General features: G+C 39.4%; 1 protein-coding gene across 3 annotated transcripts in view; it reads right to left on the bottom strand.

Annotated features, from left to right (window-relative positions):
* Positions 1-4,153: 4,153 nt before the first annotated feature.
* Positions 4,154-15,756, bottom strand: part of G3BP2 (G3BP stress granule assembly factor 2) — a 34,312-nt gene continuing 22,709 nt past the window's right edge. For 2 of the 3 annotated variants that reach the window (XM_042474175.1, XM_042474176.1), the window contains 5 exons: positions 15,253-15,351; positions 10,339-10,441; positions 8,209-8,337; positions 7,899-8,017; positions 4,154-6,957 (listed from right to left, as the gene is read on the bottom strand). In XM_042474175.1, the coding sequence (XP_042330109.1) occupies positions 6,685-6,957; positions 7,899-8,017; positions 8,209-8,337; positions 10,339-10,441; positions 15,253-15,351 (723 nt within the window). In that variant the 3' untranslated portion in view covers positions 4,154-6,684. The remainder of the gene's footprint in view (positions 6,958-7,898; positions 8,018-8,208; positions 8,338-10,338; positions 10,442-15,252; positions 15,352-15,756) is intronic. The other variant, XM_042474177.1, reaches the window with a different exon arrangement.

The following is a 15,756-nucleotide window of genomic DNA, read 5'->3' as shown; positions in this document are numbered from 1 at the left end:
TAAATTTGCTGAACTAGCGAATTCCTGTGAATGCGTTTTGGCCCCACTTTGTTTTCATTCGAAATTAAGAGAAAATCCTCCCGTGTGATAAACTCCAGAGATAGAAATTGCAGTAGAAACTATGGTCCAAAAACACACTGCAGAAATAATACCCAGTTTGAGACCGCTTTAACTGCCCTGGCTCAGTGCTAGGGAATCCTGGGAACTGTATTTTATTGTGGCACTGATAGAGAAGGCTAAATTTTTCCCACACTACAGTTCCTAGAATTCCCTAGCCTTGAGTCAGAGGCTGTTACAAGCAGACTGGGTTATTTCTGCTGCAGTGTGTTTTTGGGACCATCGTTTGTATTTTTCACGTTATATTTCACTCCGCAAATACTACTGTTATGCAGAGATTGAACAGCATTTCATCAGTCATCAGTCCTTTTAAAAATAGAATCATAGAATCGTAGAGTTGGAAGAGACCGCAAGGGCCATCCAGTCCAACCCCCTGCCATGCAGGAAATCACAATCAAAACATCCCCGACAGATGGCCATCCAGCCTCTGTTTGAAGACCTCTAAAATAAAAAATGTTTGCAACAAACATGAACAAGCTTGTGTCAGGTTGTCAGGCTCAACTGCTGGAAATGTTTGTTTTGCCAACATGTCTAATTCTAAACAATGTAAGCCGCTCTTGATAGCCTTTTTGGCTGAAGAGTGGGGTATAAATAAACACTTTAAAAAACAGGATTAGATTTTAAAAACTTTTAAAAATCCACATTTTCAATACCAGTTATTATTTATTCACCTTTATGCCATGCAAGAGGAGGAACATTTTCTGGCCTCTGCTACTATGGCTTGCTAGAGAGTGTTTGGTTGTGCGACTGAGGAGCTGATTTGACAGTGAAGATAATTTAACGGGAGGAGAGCTCTTTGTAGACCCAGTACTGGCTGAAGGCAAGAAAAAACCCCTGCCAATTTCTCAAAAGAGAATAACATGAATACTGCAAGTCAGTCACTCCTGCTGTTCTTTTAATAAAAACAAAACAAGATAGCAAAAAACAGAAGTGATTCAATGAGAATCACTGTAGTCCCTAGGCACAGTGCTGTCGCATCTACAGGTCTGCAGAGTTTTCTGCAAATGTACACTCGTCCCACCACAATAGTGCCTCACCAAACTACAAATCCCAAGATTCCATAAACTGCACCCATGTTTGACTGGAATCATATTGCTATAATATGGTGTGAAAGGGCCCTTACATATGCAGTTTCCTAACTAGATCAAGGGAATACAGAGTGGTGATCAATACATGGTCTCCCAGATGATTGTCTGTTTTGCCTGGTCAGAATGATCGTATCCATAAGCAGAAGACTGTTGAACGCTGAAATAAAGAATACATTTCCTTCTAGTGGAATACATAATATATCACAGATGTATAAGACTTTCAGGAGATCGGACCACCAAGCATTCAGTTGTCTTCAGTTCCCGTATGAGTGACTGATGGTCTCTATGGCATTGTCCCATACTGCAGTGAAGTGTCCAACTATCTATTGAATCTTAGGCTGCATATAAATATTGTGGTGTGGAACATGTTTATTAACTGCTGAACTCCCCAACAAGTGCAGTATCCTTGAGTGGCAATCAGGCTACATTTGCAGGGACAGGATTCACCTTGTTTACAACGCCTAAATATGACCCATCTCTTTGTTGCACATTGAGAAAAAGTAACATGCTATTAAAGAACTCTTTGCTTATTCTTGGATCATGATGTTTCCTTCGATTCTTAATGTCTGATAAACTTCCAGCACCAAACTCATCTGGGACGTCTATGGAGAAATGATTTGTGCAGGTCAAACATCTATTTTCTTCAAATGGTAACATGGACGCTTGAGAGAAGACAAAACATACACCCAGTGAGCAATCTTTTAAAGTCCTTTAGTAGTGATGGACCCCCATGCCTACACCTCATGGTAGTATCAGAACATCAGTTCATTCTCTGATGTCTATTATATACTGTTATATGACTTGGATTACTAGGTAGTCTTCTTACACTAGGTGTCTACTTGCTACTAGGGCTTTGCATCTGAATGTTTTAATGTTTTACACACGGCTTCAGTGCTTTTGTATTTCTCACAGATGACCTTTTATGTTGTCCCTTCCTTCTATCAAGTTCTATTTCATCTCATGTTCTTTAACATTTAGTCAAGAGCCTTCTATTAAAGTCCACCAAAACCTTGAATACAGTACTTCTAACAGCTTTTTACACCTCACAAAGTATGACTCACATTTTAGTTTAGATGCCTTTGCTAGAATTTTTGTTATGCTCACCTGTCTTTCAAGCAGACCAGAGGCAGAGAAGTGCAGCCCTATAAATGTTGTTGAATTGGTATTCTCATCAATCCTTGCCAGCATAGTGAAGAATGTTGTAAGTTGCAGTTTGACATCTGGAAGCTTGACCCTAACTGTAGACCATAGGCCTTCAGGTAGTACAGACTGGTGGGCACTATGTAAATAAAGCATGGGTGAGGAATCTATGGCTTTCCAGATTATGTCAACTCCCATTAACATTAGAGCCAATGAGTAGGCATGTTTTGTAAAATCAAACATTTAAAAGGCCACACATTTGCAATCAATGGAATAACCCCTCACTGTTGTGCAAATGTATGGAAACTGCTGGTCTGTGAGGTGAGCGAGGGTCATTTGTCAGTTGTTAGCACACGTGTCCTACTCAGTTGACTATATATGCCACTTTTCAATTAAAGCCTAAAAGCTGTATGAAAGGAAAGAGGAAGTCTTGATCTTGTCAGATACAGAAACAAAAATTTAGTGATTTTTGAAAATGCATCTACAGCAACCACAAAAATAATATATGGAGAATCACATGCTGATCAGCACTGTAGTAAGTTACATCCGCTCACTGTTGGACCTCAATAGATTTTACTCACACTATGTAATTACTGTGCCTGCAAGGTGCTAAACTAAAAGGCTAAACAGACCGACATTAAATGCCAGCATTGGGGCAGGGTTGTCACGGCACTGTTGGCGCAGTGTTTAGACATGCTGCGCCAAAGGAATGCTGAAAGCCGCCTCCAACACAGCAAGGGCACTTTTTTGCCTGCACTAAAAGGAGTGGCATTTTGCCATTCTTTTTAGCACAAAGCACCGAATCGGGGCCACAGCATGTGGTTGCTGCAGCCCCAATCTGGCGAGGAAAGGTTTGGTCTGTCAAGCCCTAAGTTCCTAAGAAAGTGCTTGAGGTGTTGTAGGACAATGTTGCACACTACTTTTATGGTCATATAAACAATAAAGGCTTTGGGGTTCCCCCCCTCAAAATAAGCATCACAAACCCACTAGAATGACTGCAATTGAAATAGAACCCCTAAAACATTTTACCATCTCATTTACCGTGTGAACTAGATCCCACAACTGCAAACATCCAAATATAACCGTCCAACTAATCAAAGCTCATAAATCAATTTGGTGTTAGCAGTTTGGGTAGCGGTTGAAGCAAACGTCAGGAAGGAGAGGAAGAGTGCCATGAAACCTGATAGCACAGATAGTGGATAGTGAATTAATAGAATCATGGATAATTTGGCAGTTCTGCTTAACCTCCATAATGAAGATCCTACTCTTTGTTGACACAAAAGATGTGGCAAATAAAAAACAAACAAACAAAATATCTCATTACAGCTGTCCCTCTGTATACCTGGATTCTATATCCACAGATTCAAACATCCATGGCTTGAAAATATCCCCCCCCCCAAAAAAAAAACCACCATAAATTCCAAAAAACAAACCTTGATTTTACCATTTTATATAAGGGACACCATATTACTATGCATTATATTTAATGGGAGTTGAATATCCATAGATTTTAGTATGGAACCAAACCCCAACGGATACCAAGGGCCCACTGTATGTTTAAGCAACAATTAAAATGCTTAATCAGAAGCTGTTTTAAATTATCACATGCTATTGCATGCATCTTTACATGTGCAATGAATGCAGTTGTTGCAGTGAAGAGACCCCTCAAGACTAAGCTAACTCACTGCTAGTGAATCAAGTAGAATAAAAGTGATTTTCGCATCAACATCCCCAGCAGGATTACCTTTCAATGTAGGAAAGTATCACATCAGAAGACTAATCCCACCAAGAGAGAATTCGACCATTGATGAATGCTGCAGACATCAGTAGTTTATTGGTATGTTTAGTCAAAACACATTCAAAAATGGAAACTTAAAAGTAAATACTTTCCACCTGCAACAAGTAAACTAGATTCTACTAGCATATAATGCTTAACACATTACAGCAATAAAGATGGTAGTCCACTGTCTTGCATACCTACTAAAGCCAAAAAGATGGTTAAAGCAAGTTTGTTGAAATAGGAATGTAATGATAGCAAATACTACCCATATCAACAAATCAGCAGTTTAACAGGTCAAAGATCTGTCACTTTTTCTTCTAGAGGTACATTTATTGAAAAGGAGGGACAAGAACACTATGAGTCCACAGTACAGAAGGTGAACAGTCACCATGTAAACTTCTGTGTATGCTTCCAATATTTTAATTTCATGGCATTTAAAGAAGCAAGCCAGAAAGCTGAATGGCTCAGAAGCTCCTCTAATGGTCAGTAACATATTTTTCAGATTATTCCTCCAGTGCCATTTGCCTTAAGAGTTTTTACAAAAAATGGCAGGGCAATACCGTAGCAATAAACAAGTCAAGAAACAGAAAACACTGGTAAGCAAACTGCTTTCTGAGAACAGCAGTTTAAAGAAAGGCTTCCAACTTAAGTCAAGTTTATGGTTTATGGTGAGGCATTCAAGTACTACATTTCCAGGTATCATCTGAAAATGAAACAGTTCAACACAAAAAACACCCCAAAAATATAAACATGGAAATAGAGAAATGTGTCCCAGAAAGTGTATGAAAATAGTGCAAGACTTACCGTCAAACATGGAAGACCTCAATTTTGGGGAGGTGGAAAAGAATGATACAAACTCACTCCCCCCCTGTACACACACAGGCAAGTTTTTCCACATTCTTTAGAAACAACAAATGGTTACTTTAACCAAATGCTCCTTGCATTAGGCATAATTGTTACATCATATCAAGTGAGGTCTTCCATGCTTAGAGCAGCTCTGAGTGGTCACATACTTTTGCCTCCCCTCTTCCTCAAGAGTAAGCCTGAGGTTTGCTGAGTTGTCCAGTGTGAAGCTGGGGAGTATTGTTTGCTACATTTGCCATGTTCTGGAATGTGCTATCTTTGCAAACAGGAACCTAGAAACAGCAAACCTCTCACCAAAATGCAAGAAGCTCTACAAAGTCCAAATACACAAGGAGAGCTCTCCCTCTGTGTACAAATCTGAGCCACGTAGGCCAAGTTGCTTCAAGGTTTGTGCAAAATGGGTGACAGTTCAAAAAACTGGAAATAGCAAATATCTGCGCTATTATCCTGCCCTGTGAAAATTGCAGTATCCTTGAGTGTAACATGTTAATTATGTTAACTGGAGTATACTTAAAATGAAGGTACACACTTGATTAACTTTGGACTTGCCTATGCAAGAATGCACACTTACTTCCATAACTTCACTTGTTAAAAATGCAGCTACTACTTCGTACCTCCCTTTTCTCAAAGGCTTTAGAAGCTTGTTAGCTGTAGGCAAATAATATTCCAGTAACTTTTACTGATTTAAAGATACTGCAATTTTTATACAATGATTTTATAAACATTTTTACAGCTGTTAAGAGTTTTGCAGCACAGCCATTCATACACTATACTGTACAAAATCACCAGCAAGACTGGAATGATGTATTTAATAGAAGGCACCATCATGCTTATTACATTACCAGAGACCTCAATACAGTAAAGACAATTTTTCACTGTACACTGCTTACAGAAAGGGGAAAAGGGAGGAGGAGTGTGTTGAGCAGTCAGCCATTCCTGTTCTGGAGAGAGGCAGGGAGCTCATAAGATTCTTTACTTTAAAAAATCATTTTGCTTTCAGGACAATGATTTCTGAAGTTTTACATTTGTATTTAGAGCTAAATGGTTTCTTTCTGGAGCATACTTGTAGTCTTGTTAAGGTCTATGTGTGTGTGTTTGTGTGTGTGTATTGGTCACAGCAAGCAGAGTAGATGCCCGCATCGTTTCACAAGCTATTTTTTTCCTTGCTGTTTTCAGCAGATGTCAACGTAAAATGAGTCAAGTACCCATTAGCACGTTTTGAGTTCATAAAAACATGAGTTGTTTGGAGCCAAGTGTTCTAAAAGGGGAGGGGAAAGAGCAAGCTTCTCCAATTGCACAGATTGGACTATTTGCGTTTCCAACAGCAATAGGCAGAAACAGTAACACTTACACAAAATGTGCAGCAAAGGATTATTATTAATGTTTTATACTGGAAGGACTGTAACTCAATTAGGTACGCCCTTTGTCCTTTCTGTTCTTGCTGCTGCAGAAAGTTTAAATGGTCATTTCTCAGTCCTTAATCTCCAAGTCTAATTTATAGGTTAACCATGTGACTTCTTTGTGAAACTGGGGAAAGAATGTCCACCTCAATTTAACTTGTAACCAAAAGATGTTTCTCACATCAAAGAAATGATCAAAAAGGCTGTGTTACATTCCAAAGCCAGAAAATTAACAAGAATGCAAACACGACGAATAATGTATCACTGCCAAGACTGCCTGCCAACAATGGTGTCTTCAGCGACGTTGACCTGTAAACCGGCCCTCCATCTGCCCAGTTCCTCTTCCAGAGCCAAGTTTCTGGGACATGCCACCCCTTAGAGGTGGCCCTCTTCCATCACGGTCTCGCATCATTCCACCACCCACTATGCCACGCGGTCCCCCAGGACCTCTGTCGTTGCGCCGAATATCCCTGCGGTCATCACCACCACCTCGAGTCTCCCTTTCACGAGCAGCTCTGGTCTTTTTTTCTTCTACATTCAAGCGCACCTCACCACGGAACATAATGGGCTTTGTGGGGAGAGGAGGGGAGGGAGAAAATGTTGATACCAAAAACTTGGTTAGTCTAATGATGTCCAAAAAGGACACAAGTAATAGAACATGTGCTTTGCATGCAAAATATCCCATGGGCAATCCCTACTATTTCTAGTTAAAAGGATCTCAGGTAGGAGGGATCATAATAACTCTCCATCTGCTAACGCCCTGAACAACCACCAACTGGAGAAGACAAGATTGAATTAGAAATACAAGGCCGGTGAAAGAAGCATTTATGTGCCCTTCAGAGAGGATAGCTGATATCTGGCTCCGACTTAAGCTATTCTCTTCAGCCATTCCATTCTACAGCAGTGTAAGGAAAGATGGGAGAGCAAGGCCCTAGCCACTGGCTAGACTGAGAGACTGAACTGGGAGAGGCAATACTTAATTGTGGGATCTTTCTGAACCTGCAAAGCAAACCCAGATTTCAACTGTGAACTGGCAGGCATTATATTCATCCCCCAAACCCTCCCCCAGTCCAGTGACATATAGTGGGTGAAGCAGAAGACAAGGGCAAAACTTGTGTACTTCACTGGGAAGTACAAATACATCACAGATGCGTGGGTAGCACTAGAATATATCTTCAGCCAGAACTTCTGTTCTCTTCCCAAAGTATGGAAAAACAAGGAAAGGAAGGAAGATATTAATTAAGCTAATATCTAGTCATGTTTGCATATTAGAGTTTATCCACTTCTACAAAGGACACCACCTCTAATGACCAGGTATTTTAGGGGAAACAGTTTTAAAGCCAGATGTTTTATTCATTCTGGTTTACAGATATCTACCTATGGGCGAGGGGAAGGGGGGGGGCTTATGACTTATAGTTTAGCAAGACAGAGTCCAGAATATTTATATATAGTAATGCAAACAACCCCACCCCTTCTTTGGCATACACTGGCCATAGTCGGAGTACTTACTTTTGCCAACAAAATTTTCTGAACTGGTTCAGAGTCATCAAATACTACAAAGCCAAAGTTTGGAAGTTTCCCTCCAACACCTTTAGTATTGATGCGAAGTTCCACAACGTTCCCAAAGCCTATGAAAGCACAGTACATGTTATAGAAGAAAAGGCACAGCATCTTAATCAGCAAATCAAATGACACAGAAGGAAGTATTGTAGTGTTCATTACAGAGACAATTCAGTATATAAAATTACAGTGTTTAAGAATCTATGTGTCTTTCCTTCGATGCAACACTTCACTACAAAGTGAAAGATGTGTCACTTACTCATGAAGAATTCCTTCAGTTCATTCTCATCAATGTCGTGTGGTAAATTCCCAACAAACAGCTGGTGACTATCTGGGTAGCGAATTATCCGACGACTGTCTGATTCATTCTGATCCATGTCCCCTCGGCCTACAGTCATTCCAAACAGTGATGTCAACTCAGTGCAAATCTGTGTATTTTAATTTGTATGTACAGTTTCTATTGGTATCTAAATTATGTACAATGATTTGTTTTAAGCCTCTGAAAAATATATTAGTTTCTTAATAGTACACAAGGACTTCTAGACGTAATTATAATGAAAGTGTGAGATACACTTTCTTCAGCCAATTTTACACTAAGTTCAGAAGGTATTTCACATGTATAAAATTAGGGTTTTCTAGCAAGCTTAGCAGAAGTCCATATGGTAGCGATATCTTTATTAGGCTAACCAAAAGGCACAACATACATTATGATAGATTTCTATGCTCACAAACATCTTCATCTATTCTTCAGTGGTCAAGAGATCTCACTGCTTTAGCTACTCATAAACATATATTTTATAGATGTATTTGGAAATATGGTCAGCTTATATTAATGCACATGCCACAACTATGTTCCTATCCCATATACTCCTGCCTTTTCTTCTTTTTTCCTTTCTTTGTAACCATAATTTTAAAATCCAAAGGAATTTAAAAAATAAACATATTCTATATATGGCCTATAGCATGTACTCCAATTAAACTATGAGTCGGATCTACAGTGATATGTAGAATTCAAAGACATAGTTGTGTTAGCCTGGAAAATCAGTATGCAAATGGATCTTGAAGCACCTTTGAGACTAACTGAAAGATACAAGTTGGTAGTATGGGCTTTTGTAGACTTGAGCCTATTTCCTCAATGCATTTGGTTGCATGTGGTATTGAGTACACATCATGAGAATCAGGAAACTCAGGACAACTTAGCAACTCAATGTATGACCAAAACTGGATCTAATGGAATGTTTTGCAGTTCAGAAAGTTAAGAGACCATTCTCTGAAGATGCCAGCCACAGATGCTGGCGAAATGTCAGGAAGAAACTTTTCTGGAACATGGCCACATAGCCTGAAAAACCCACAAAAATCTTAAGAGACCTTGTTTAATTTCCTCATTGAATATTGGACTATATAGATCTTTGTTCTGATTAATTAAAATAATTCTTATGAACTTACAACTGGCATTTCTCTTCCCTATCAGGATGTTTTTATGTTCTTTAGCACTCTGATTTCCCCCCGGCTGTTAATAACACAAGCATCTAATTCAGAATCAAACTGAAAAACTGTGAAAATCAGTCATTCTAGGAGAATGTGATCCCAATCAAATTTATTACAACCAAATTTCAGGTATATGTGGGGTGTATAAAAAGCTACAAGAAGCCAAAAGCAATTAGATGTTTGTGCATCACTACATCTGCTCAGCGAAGACTGACAAGCAAAATAAATTATTTTGCCTGTTAACAGTAAAGTAGGAAAATCTCATAAGTGCAAGAAACTCAAAAGATCAAGACAGAGGTACCCCTGGTTAGTCAAAAGGCAGATTAGGAAATGATTCAGCCAGCGATGGATGGGAATACATTCTCTCTGAATTCTCAGGCTTGCAGCTTGGTGTACTCCTGGCCAGGAGTTCCTTTGCACAGATAAAACTAGTGTGCTGGCTGCGCCTGTTCCTGAGATGTCAGATGTCACATGCCTTGCTTGCTTCCTGTATGGATGTAATTTAGATTACTGTAACACTGTCTACATAGGCTGCTTTTGGGAATGGTTTGGCAACTTTAGCAGGTCTAAAATGTTGTGCCCAGGCTGCTAACTGGGATTGGTCATAAAGACCATATAACCCCCTTGCTGAAACAGCTCTGTTTCAGCTGATTCATTTCTAGCCAGAATTCAAATTGCTGGTTGTGGTCTTTAAAGTCCAATATGTCTTGGGTCCAGACTATCTGGAGGCTATATCATGTGCTTTTATACAATGAATTTGTCTTTCAAGTTTGCATTTTAAACCTGGAGTGGTTAGGTAGGTAACTCAGATCAAAACAAATAAACTAACCTTTAGAAGTCCTTCTAAATCCAGAACCTATTGCAAACCAAAACAGCAGCACTAGTGCTTAAAAAAGCTTACCTGGTCTGGGTCCTCTCGATGGAAAACCTGGTCGCTCCCTTGGACGCTGTTCACGAACACGAGGAGGTTGGGACTGGGTTTCTGGTTTTGTTTCTACTCTTTGCTGAAACAAGAGAATCTATTATTAGCAGAAATTTTAAAGATAACTTAAAAGCCAAAGCAAAACAACTCACAAAAGCATGATACTGACATATTTTTATGCAGTATGAAAAATATTTCCTTATCAGTTCCTCTGTACCAATCCAGGACTGTAGGGCTTGCTGATCAAATTGCAAAGAACAGGAACTCACAGAAGCCAGTCCTGCTCCATATCTTATTTACAGAGGTTGGTATCCAAAGTCCTTTACAGAGAGACCTCCAATGTCAGTCCCACAATTGCATCTTTCCCCACCTCTGGGTTCAGAAATACTCCTGAGTGTCAAGCTATGAGGGGCTACAATCTAAAAGAAATCTTCTTCTCTTTCTCTCATACACACCCAAGGTATCTGCTTGCTTACAAATGGGTACAGGACAGGATCCCAGCTGTTAGTTTTGGATTAACATGGCCTTTAATCTCTTTGTCCTGAATGGTCTGAGACCTATTTAAGCCACCTCTCCTCTGAAATATGTCACTAAGACACTATACAGACCGGCCCAAAAGGCCGGCCTGTTGGCAGAGTCAGGGTGCAGAGTCCTGATGCACATCCTGACCGCCCCAGGAAGTCATGATGCTGCATGCTGTTCCAGACTCTGGTGCTGCGTCCAGATGACACAGCGCCTAAGGGGCGCCATACAGCCATGCCACCACGGCTATGGCGCCATTTGGAGAGTGCAAAAAGAAGCAGCTTTTTGTGGTTCCTGTTTGCACCTTTCAAAAGCCGGATTGGGACCGCAGCCCTGATCAGGCCAGGAAAAGGGTAGTGTCCCGCCACCCTTCAGTGATGGTCTGTAAAGCCCCTACGTCATCTTTTAAAAATTTAACTAGATAAACTCTGACTTTTCTTTCAACATTGCTAAATGTATTGTCTGACAGGTTTGTAATCTCATATAGAAGAAAAATTTAGGATACAGATCTCTCATTTCTCTAATTGTCCTGCCCGTGGAATCTGTTGAGAAAAGATCAAGAAAATGACCAGGTATGATATCCTCTATCAGAGCAATCTGTACTTTGTTTTCCCCCCAAGGGATTAATCTAGAGGGAGATTTAGAATTACATTTGTTAACTAATGCTAGAATTTGTATAGTTACAAACTAGAGGTCAACAAATGCTACATTCTTGACAGTCTGATGCAAATTTACTGGTGCCCACCATTACATGATTTACTGGTTTAAATGAATTTGGACCGAAACTAATTTGCCCTCTTATAAAAGGCAACAATAAGGACTAGCAAATACATTTCTGGATTAAACAGCTTTAAAAAGGTTCAGTGAATTATCTGAGTACTTAACACTACAGCATTACTACCAAAGTTATGCACTAATTGATAAATCTTACTGTTTAAATTAGGTGTAACGGACATCTGGTCCCTAACATGATGTAGCAGTCCAACTAAATCATCATTAGTTATATTTGTTATGGTTTACAGGGGCTGCCATTCAGCAACATTATGGAGAGTTCCATGTCCTTCACTCCTGTTTTATCTGCATATGAAGCTTTTATTCCCCTCTCCACTAAATTCAAAGAATGATACCAAAGCTTAAGAAACAAAAATAAATGTTCATGGCTATTGAGAAAGGCCTGGAAGAAGTATGCTCCACAATATCCAACACACTTTCATAAATTATAACCCAGATTTGCCTATAGCTCCTTGCCTGAACTGCCTCCCGTAGTCTTTTTAATGTGTTCCCTTCTCCAACATAAGTACTAGATACTGCAGAGTATTAAGTGACTGAACTATACATTGTGAAGTCCCTGGCTCAGGCCTCACCTGTGCTATGAATTCACTAGAGGGTCTTAGGCAGGCCTCTTAGATCCCTTTCTCCAATCTACTGTATGTGGACAATACTGATCTATACTACACAGCTCTTGTGTGGATTAGAACAAGATAAATGTAGGAGGATCTCTACATTCAAAACTACTATATAAAATGTTAAAAATGGTAGGCAAATTATTGTTTTGGAGCATGCTGTGTCAAATGTATTAAGAATCTTAAGCACAAATCAACAGACGGGCTGTTTATTAATTGTTTACTATTTCTGCCTCTTGGTCAAGGAGACAAACTCTGATTCTCCTCAACATTTTTGCTTTTCCCTTTGGGACTGATTCCATCTTCCTCTGCACAACTACAAATTGGATCAACTACAAATTAGGAGTAAGTCAATGAAGTTCAAAGCGATACTCTAGATTTCTGTTAAGAAGAAGGGAAAGGGAGAAAAACTGTTTCTGCATTCTGTTTACACCATCATGAGATGTGTGGTGAATTATGGATACTAAGGAAATATATATCCTCATACTCTGTTAATTCATCCAATGCTTGGTAGAGTGCTACCAACCCTTAGTTCATTGACCTTTGGAAGGGGAGAAAATCAGCCTCCATGGATTCTGAATATTAAAGAAGTTGTGTGGTGTAAATTACATGTCAGCAAATAAACTTGTATTTCCTGGGGGTGGAAGGAGAAAATTCTGATTTTACTTGTGAAAGTCACTTATTCCAAAAAGGAAGGAAATAAACTAACATGAAGAACAAGCTCTTCTGTCAGACTAGACTGATTTCAGATCAAAGGAGTCTCCCTGTTATTCCCTAGACACTGAATACAAGGGAGCACATGTCCCATCAGCAACTACAGCAGTGGGAAACAATTTCTTTTCCCTTCCTCAGGGAACCCTAAGAAGTAAAAAATGCAGTCAATGGGATACAGAAGGATGGAAAGAAGAAACAATTTCCTGAAGGCAATTCCTACCAGAAATTAGCAAGCATCAAAAGGAATCAGTAACCCTATACTGGACAAACCTACAAGACTTCCTTCCCTGAAAGGATAGATTTTTCACCAATAAAACCCAAGAAGTTTTTTTCTCACTACAAGGAGGAGGGGTATAGATAGTGTGGGAATGTTCAAAAGCTTTACAACCCAGAATAAGAAATCACTCTCCAACTGGTAATGAATGTTTAACAGTGATTTAATCCATGGGTGAAAAGTCTTTTTCTAGACCACTTATCTAAAGGTCACCTCTGCAAGGACATTTGATCTTCTTACAACAAAGTCGACATTCCATATATTTCATCAAGGCCAGGACCAGCACAAGACATCTTGTTGTCTAGGCCTGAATCTGCACTGCACAAATAATCCAGGTTGACACCACTTTAACTGCCATTGCTCAATGCTATGCAATTCTGGGAATTGTAGCACTGAGCCAAGGCAGTTAAAGTGGTGGCAACTTGGATTATTTCTGCAGTGTGGATGCAGTTTAAGGCAAAACAGCCAAAGGAAGCCCTTTACCAAAACTATGGCACATTGTACCCTAACCCAGCTAAGTTATCCTGGGATTTAAGACATTAAATTCCATGGGCATCTCCCTATTTAGTGGACTATAATAAATATAATAAAAATTAAAGGATAATAAATTGCAATAATTAGCTGCCTTTCAGTATGCTAAAAACAGATATGACCAGTTCTGATCAAGAGGGTGGGCTATCCCACCAAATGTATCACGTATGCAGTGTTCCTCAGTCAGAGTGTGTCAGTATTTCTTCCAGAAGTACCAAGGTAATAAATCTGTGAGGCAGTATGCAAGAAAAGCTAATGACATCCTTTTGCCCAAACCAAAGCAGAGTTTTTTTCCCACCTCTGGTTTTGATTGGAAGTACCTATTCAAACATTTCAGAAACATTTAATTTCTCAAATATCAGACTGCCAGGATTGGTTAGCACTGTTTAGTGACATGGTAACAACACACTGCACATGATCAGAGACCAGCGCTTAACAAGAAGCAGCCATACCACCTATCTTGGTAGCCATGTTCTTGAATGTAACAGTCTGGGCCTGTTTGCCACCAAAAGACAGCTCTCTGCCTGCTCACAGCAAAGACTGCTCCAAAACTAAAAACCTCTAGCTAAAGCCGAGCATGTTGGGAAAGGGCAAACCAAAACTGGAAATAATGCAGGGGATCCTACAGCTCCTCCCACAACTAATACAAAGAACTTTTCCTACACTTTAGCCAATTTTAGTTACCAATTTAGCCATTAGCACTTGTAGCTAATAGTCTTAGGGAAAGGAACACTGTACATGCTCAAAATGTATGTTTTCCCCCCTAATCAGCATAGGTTTGTATGCATAGTAAAACTAATATCTTTAGTGAACTTCATTAGCATGGCTGTTCTAATCTAGTCTGCTTATTTAGAAAACAATGAGTAACATGCATAAACACAACAAAACTGCTTGTAGAGAGAAAGGTATTCTACTCAGTTTCATTTTGTTATGTGGCAGAACTGGAAATAAGCAGCAACTATGGCTTAAATGCAATTAACTTTTTTCTGTATGAAGTTGTTCTTCAGATGTTAGGCGTGAAATCTCTCCAAAAGTTTATTTCAGTAAATAATAGGGTCTGTATCATATTCTTAACAAGTAATGTCCTGGCAACTATAGTCTACTGTTTTCTAAAGATCTTGAAAGACATTACAGAGGTAAAGAAATAAGATGTACTACATTACATTTTTTTTTTACTGGAATGGCTTAGTTTGGTTACTACAAAAATATCCTTCCAACATTTCCAATTTTTGCTGACATGTATTTTTACCACAAATTTTCTTAGAATGTGGATAATACTTGTACTGGCAAGATGTCAACAACCCAGTCTAGAAACAGTCATAAATTGGTACAGCACACTGAATTGCAAATTAGATAGCAAATTGGTACAATTTAAGCAATTGCTTTGTTAATGAAGCAGTTTGCAGATGGAAACATGGAGATAATCTAAGGTGTTCACAGATTAGTTACCTGTGAGACTGGTGCTTTAACATGGGTTGGAATTCCAGAGGAAGAAACAGTACCACTAGGAGGCAAGTTTTTACTGGTCACTGAAGCCCAGGAGAAAGCCTGCAGGAAATGCAACAAACCTGGTCTACTGATCATGGCAAACCACTGACATTACTTAACGGAATACTAAACCAATGAAAACATTCTTGTTCTGCTCCAAAACAGTGTCAGGATTAAACAGGACCACAACACAGCATTAGCACAACTGATTATGAAAAATTATAATTTTAACTACCCCTTATTTCAGCAGCACAGAACAAGATCTTGATTTCTCTCCCAAACACCCAAGCTGCCCTTTTCACAACAGATTACAATTATGCAAGAATAAACGCTTCATGCATTCTCTCTTTTAGAGCTAATCCAGATCTATGCCATTGGTTAAGAGACTAAGAACAGGCCACCGGATAATGCATTGTCCCCAATCCCTTCTTTTTCTGGATTTCATTTCTCTCACACCTTCACAAC

The sequence above is a fragment of the Sceloporus undulatus genome, chromosome 6 (assembly GCF_019175285.1).
Source record: "Sceloporus undulatus isolate JIND9_A2432 ecotype Alabama chromosome 6, SceUnd_v1.1, whole genome shotgun sequence".
In the NCBI taxonomy this organism is placed as follows: domain Eukaryota; kingdom Metazoa; phylum Chordata; class Lepidosauria; order Squamata; family Phrynosomatidae; genus Sceloporus; species Sceloporus undulatus.
Note: the sequence above shows the minus strand (reverse complement) of the source record. Positions and strands in the feature narration are given on the sequence as shown.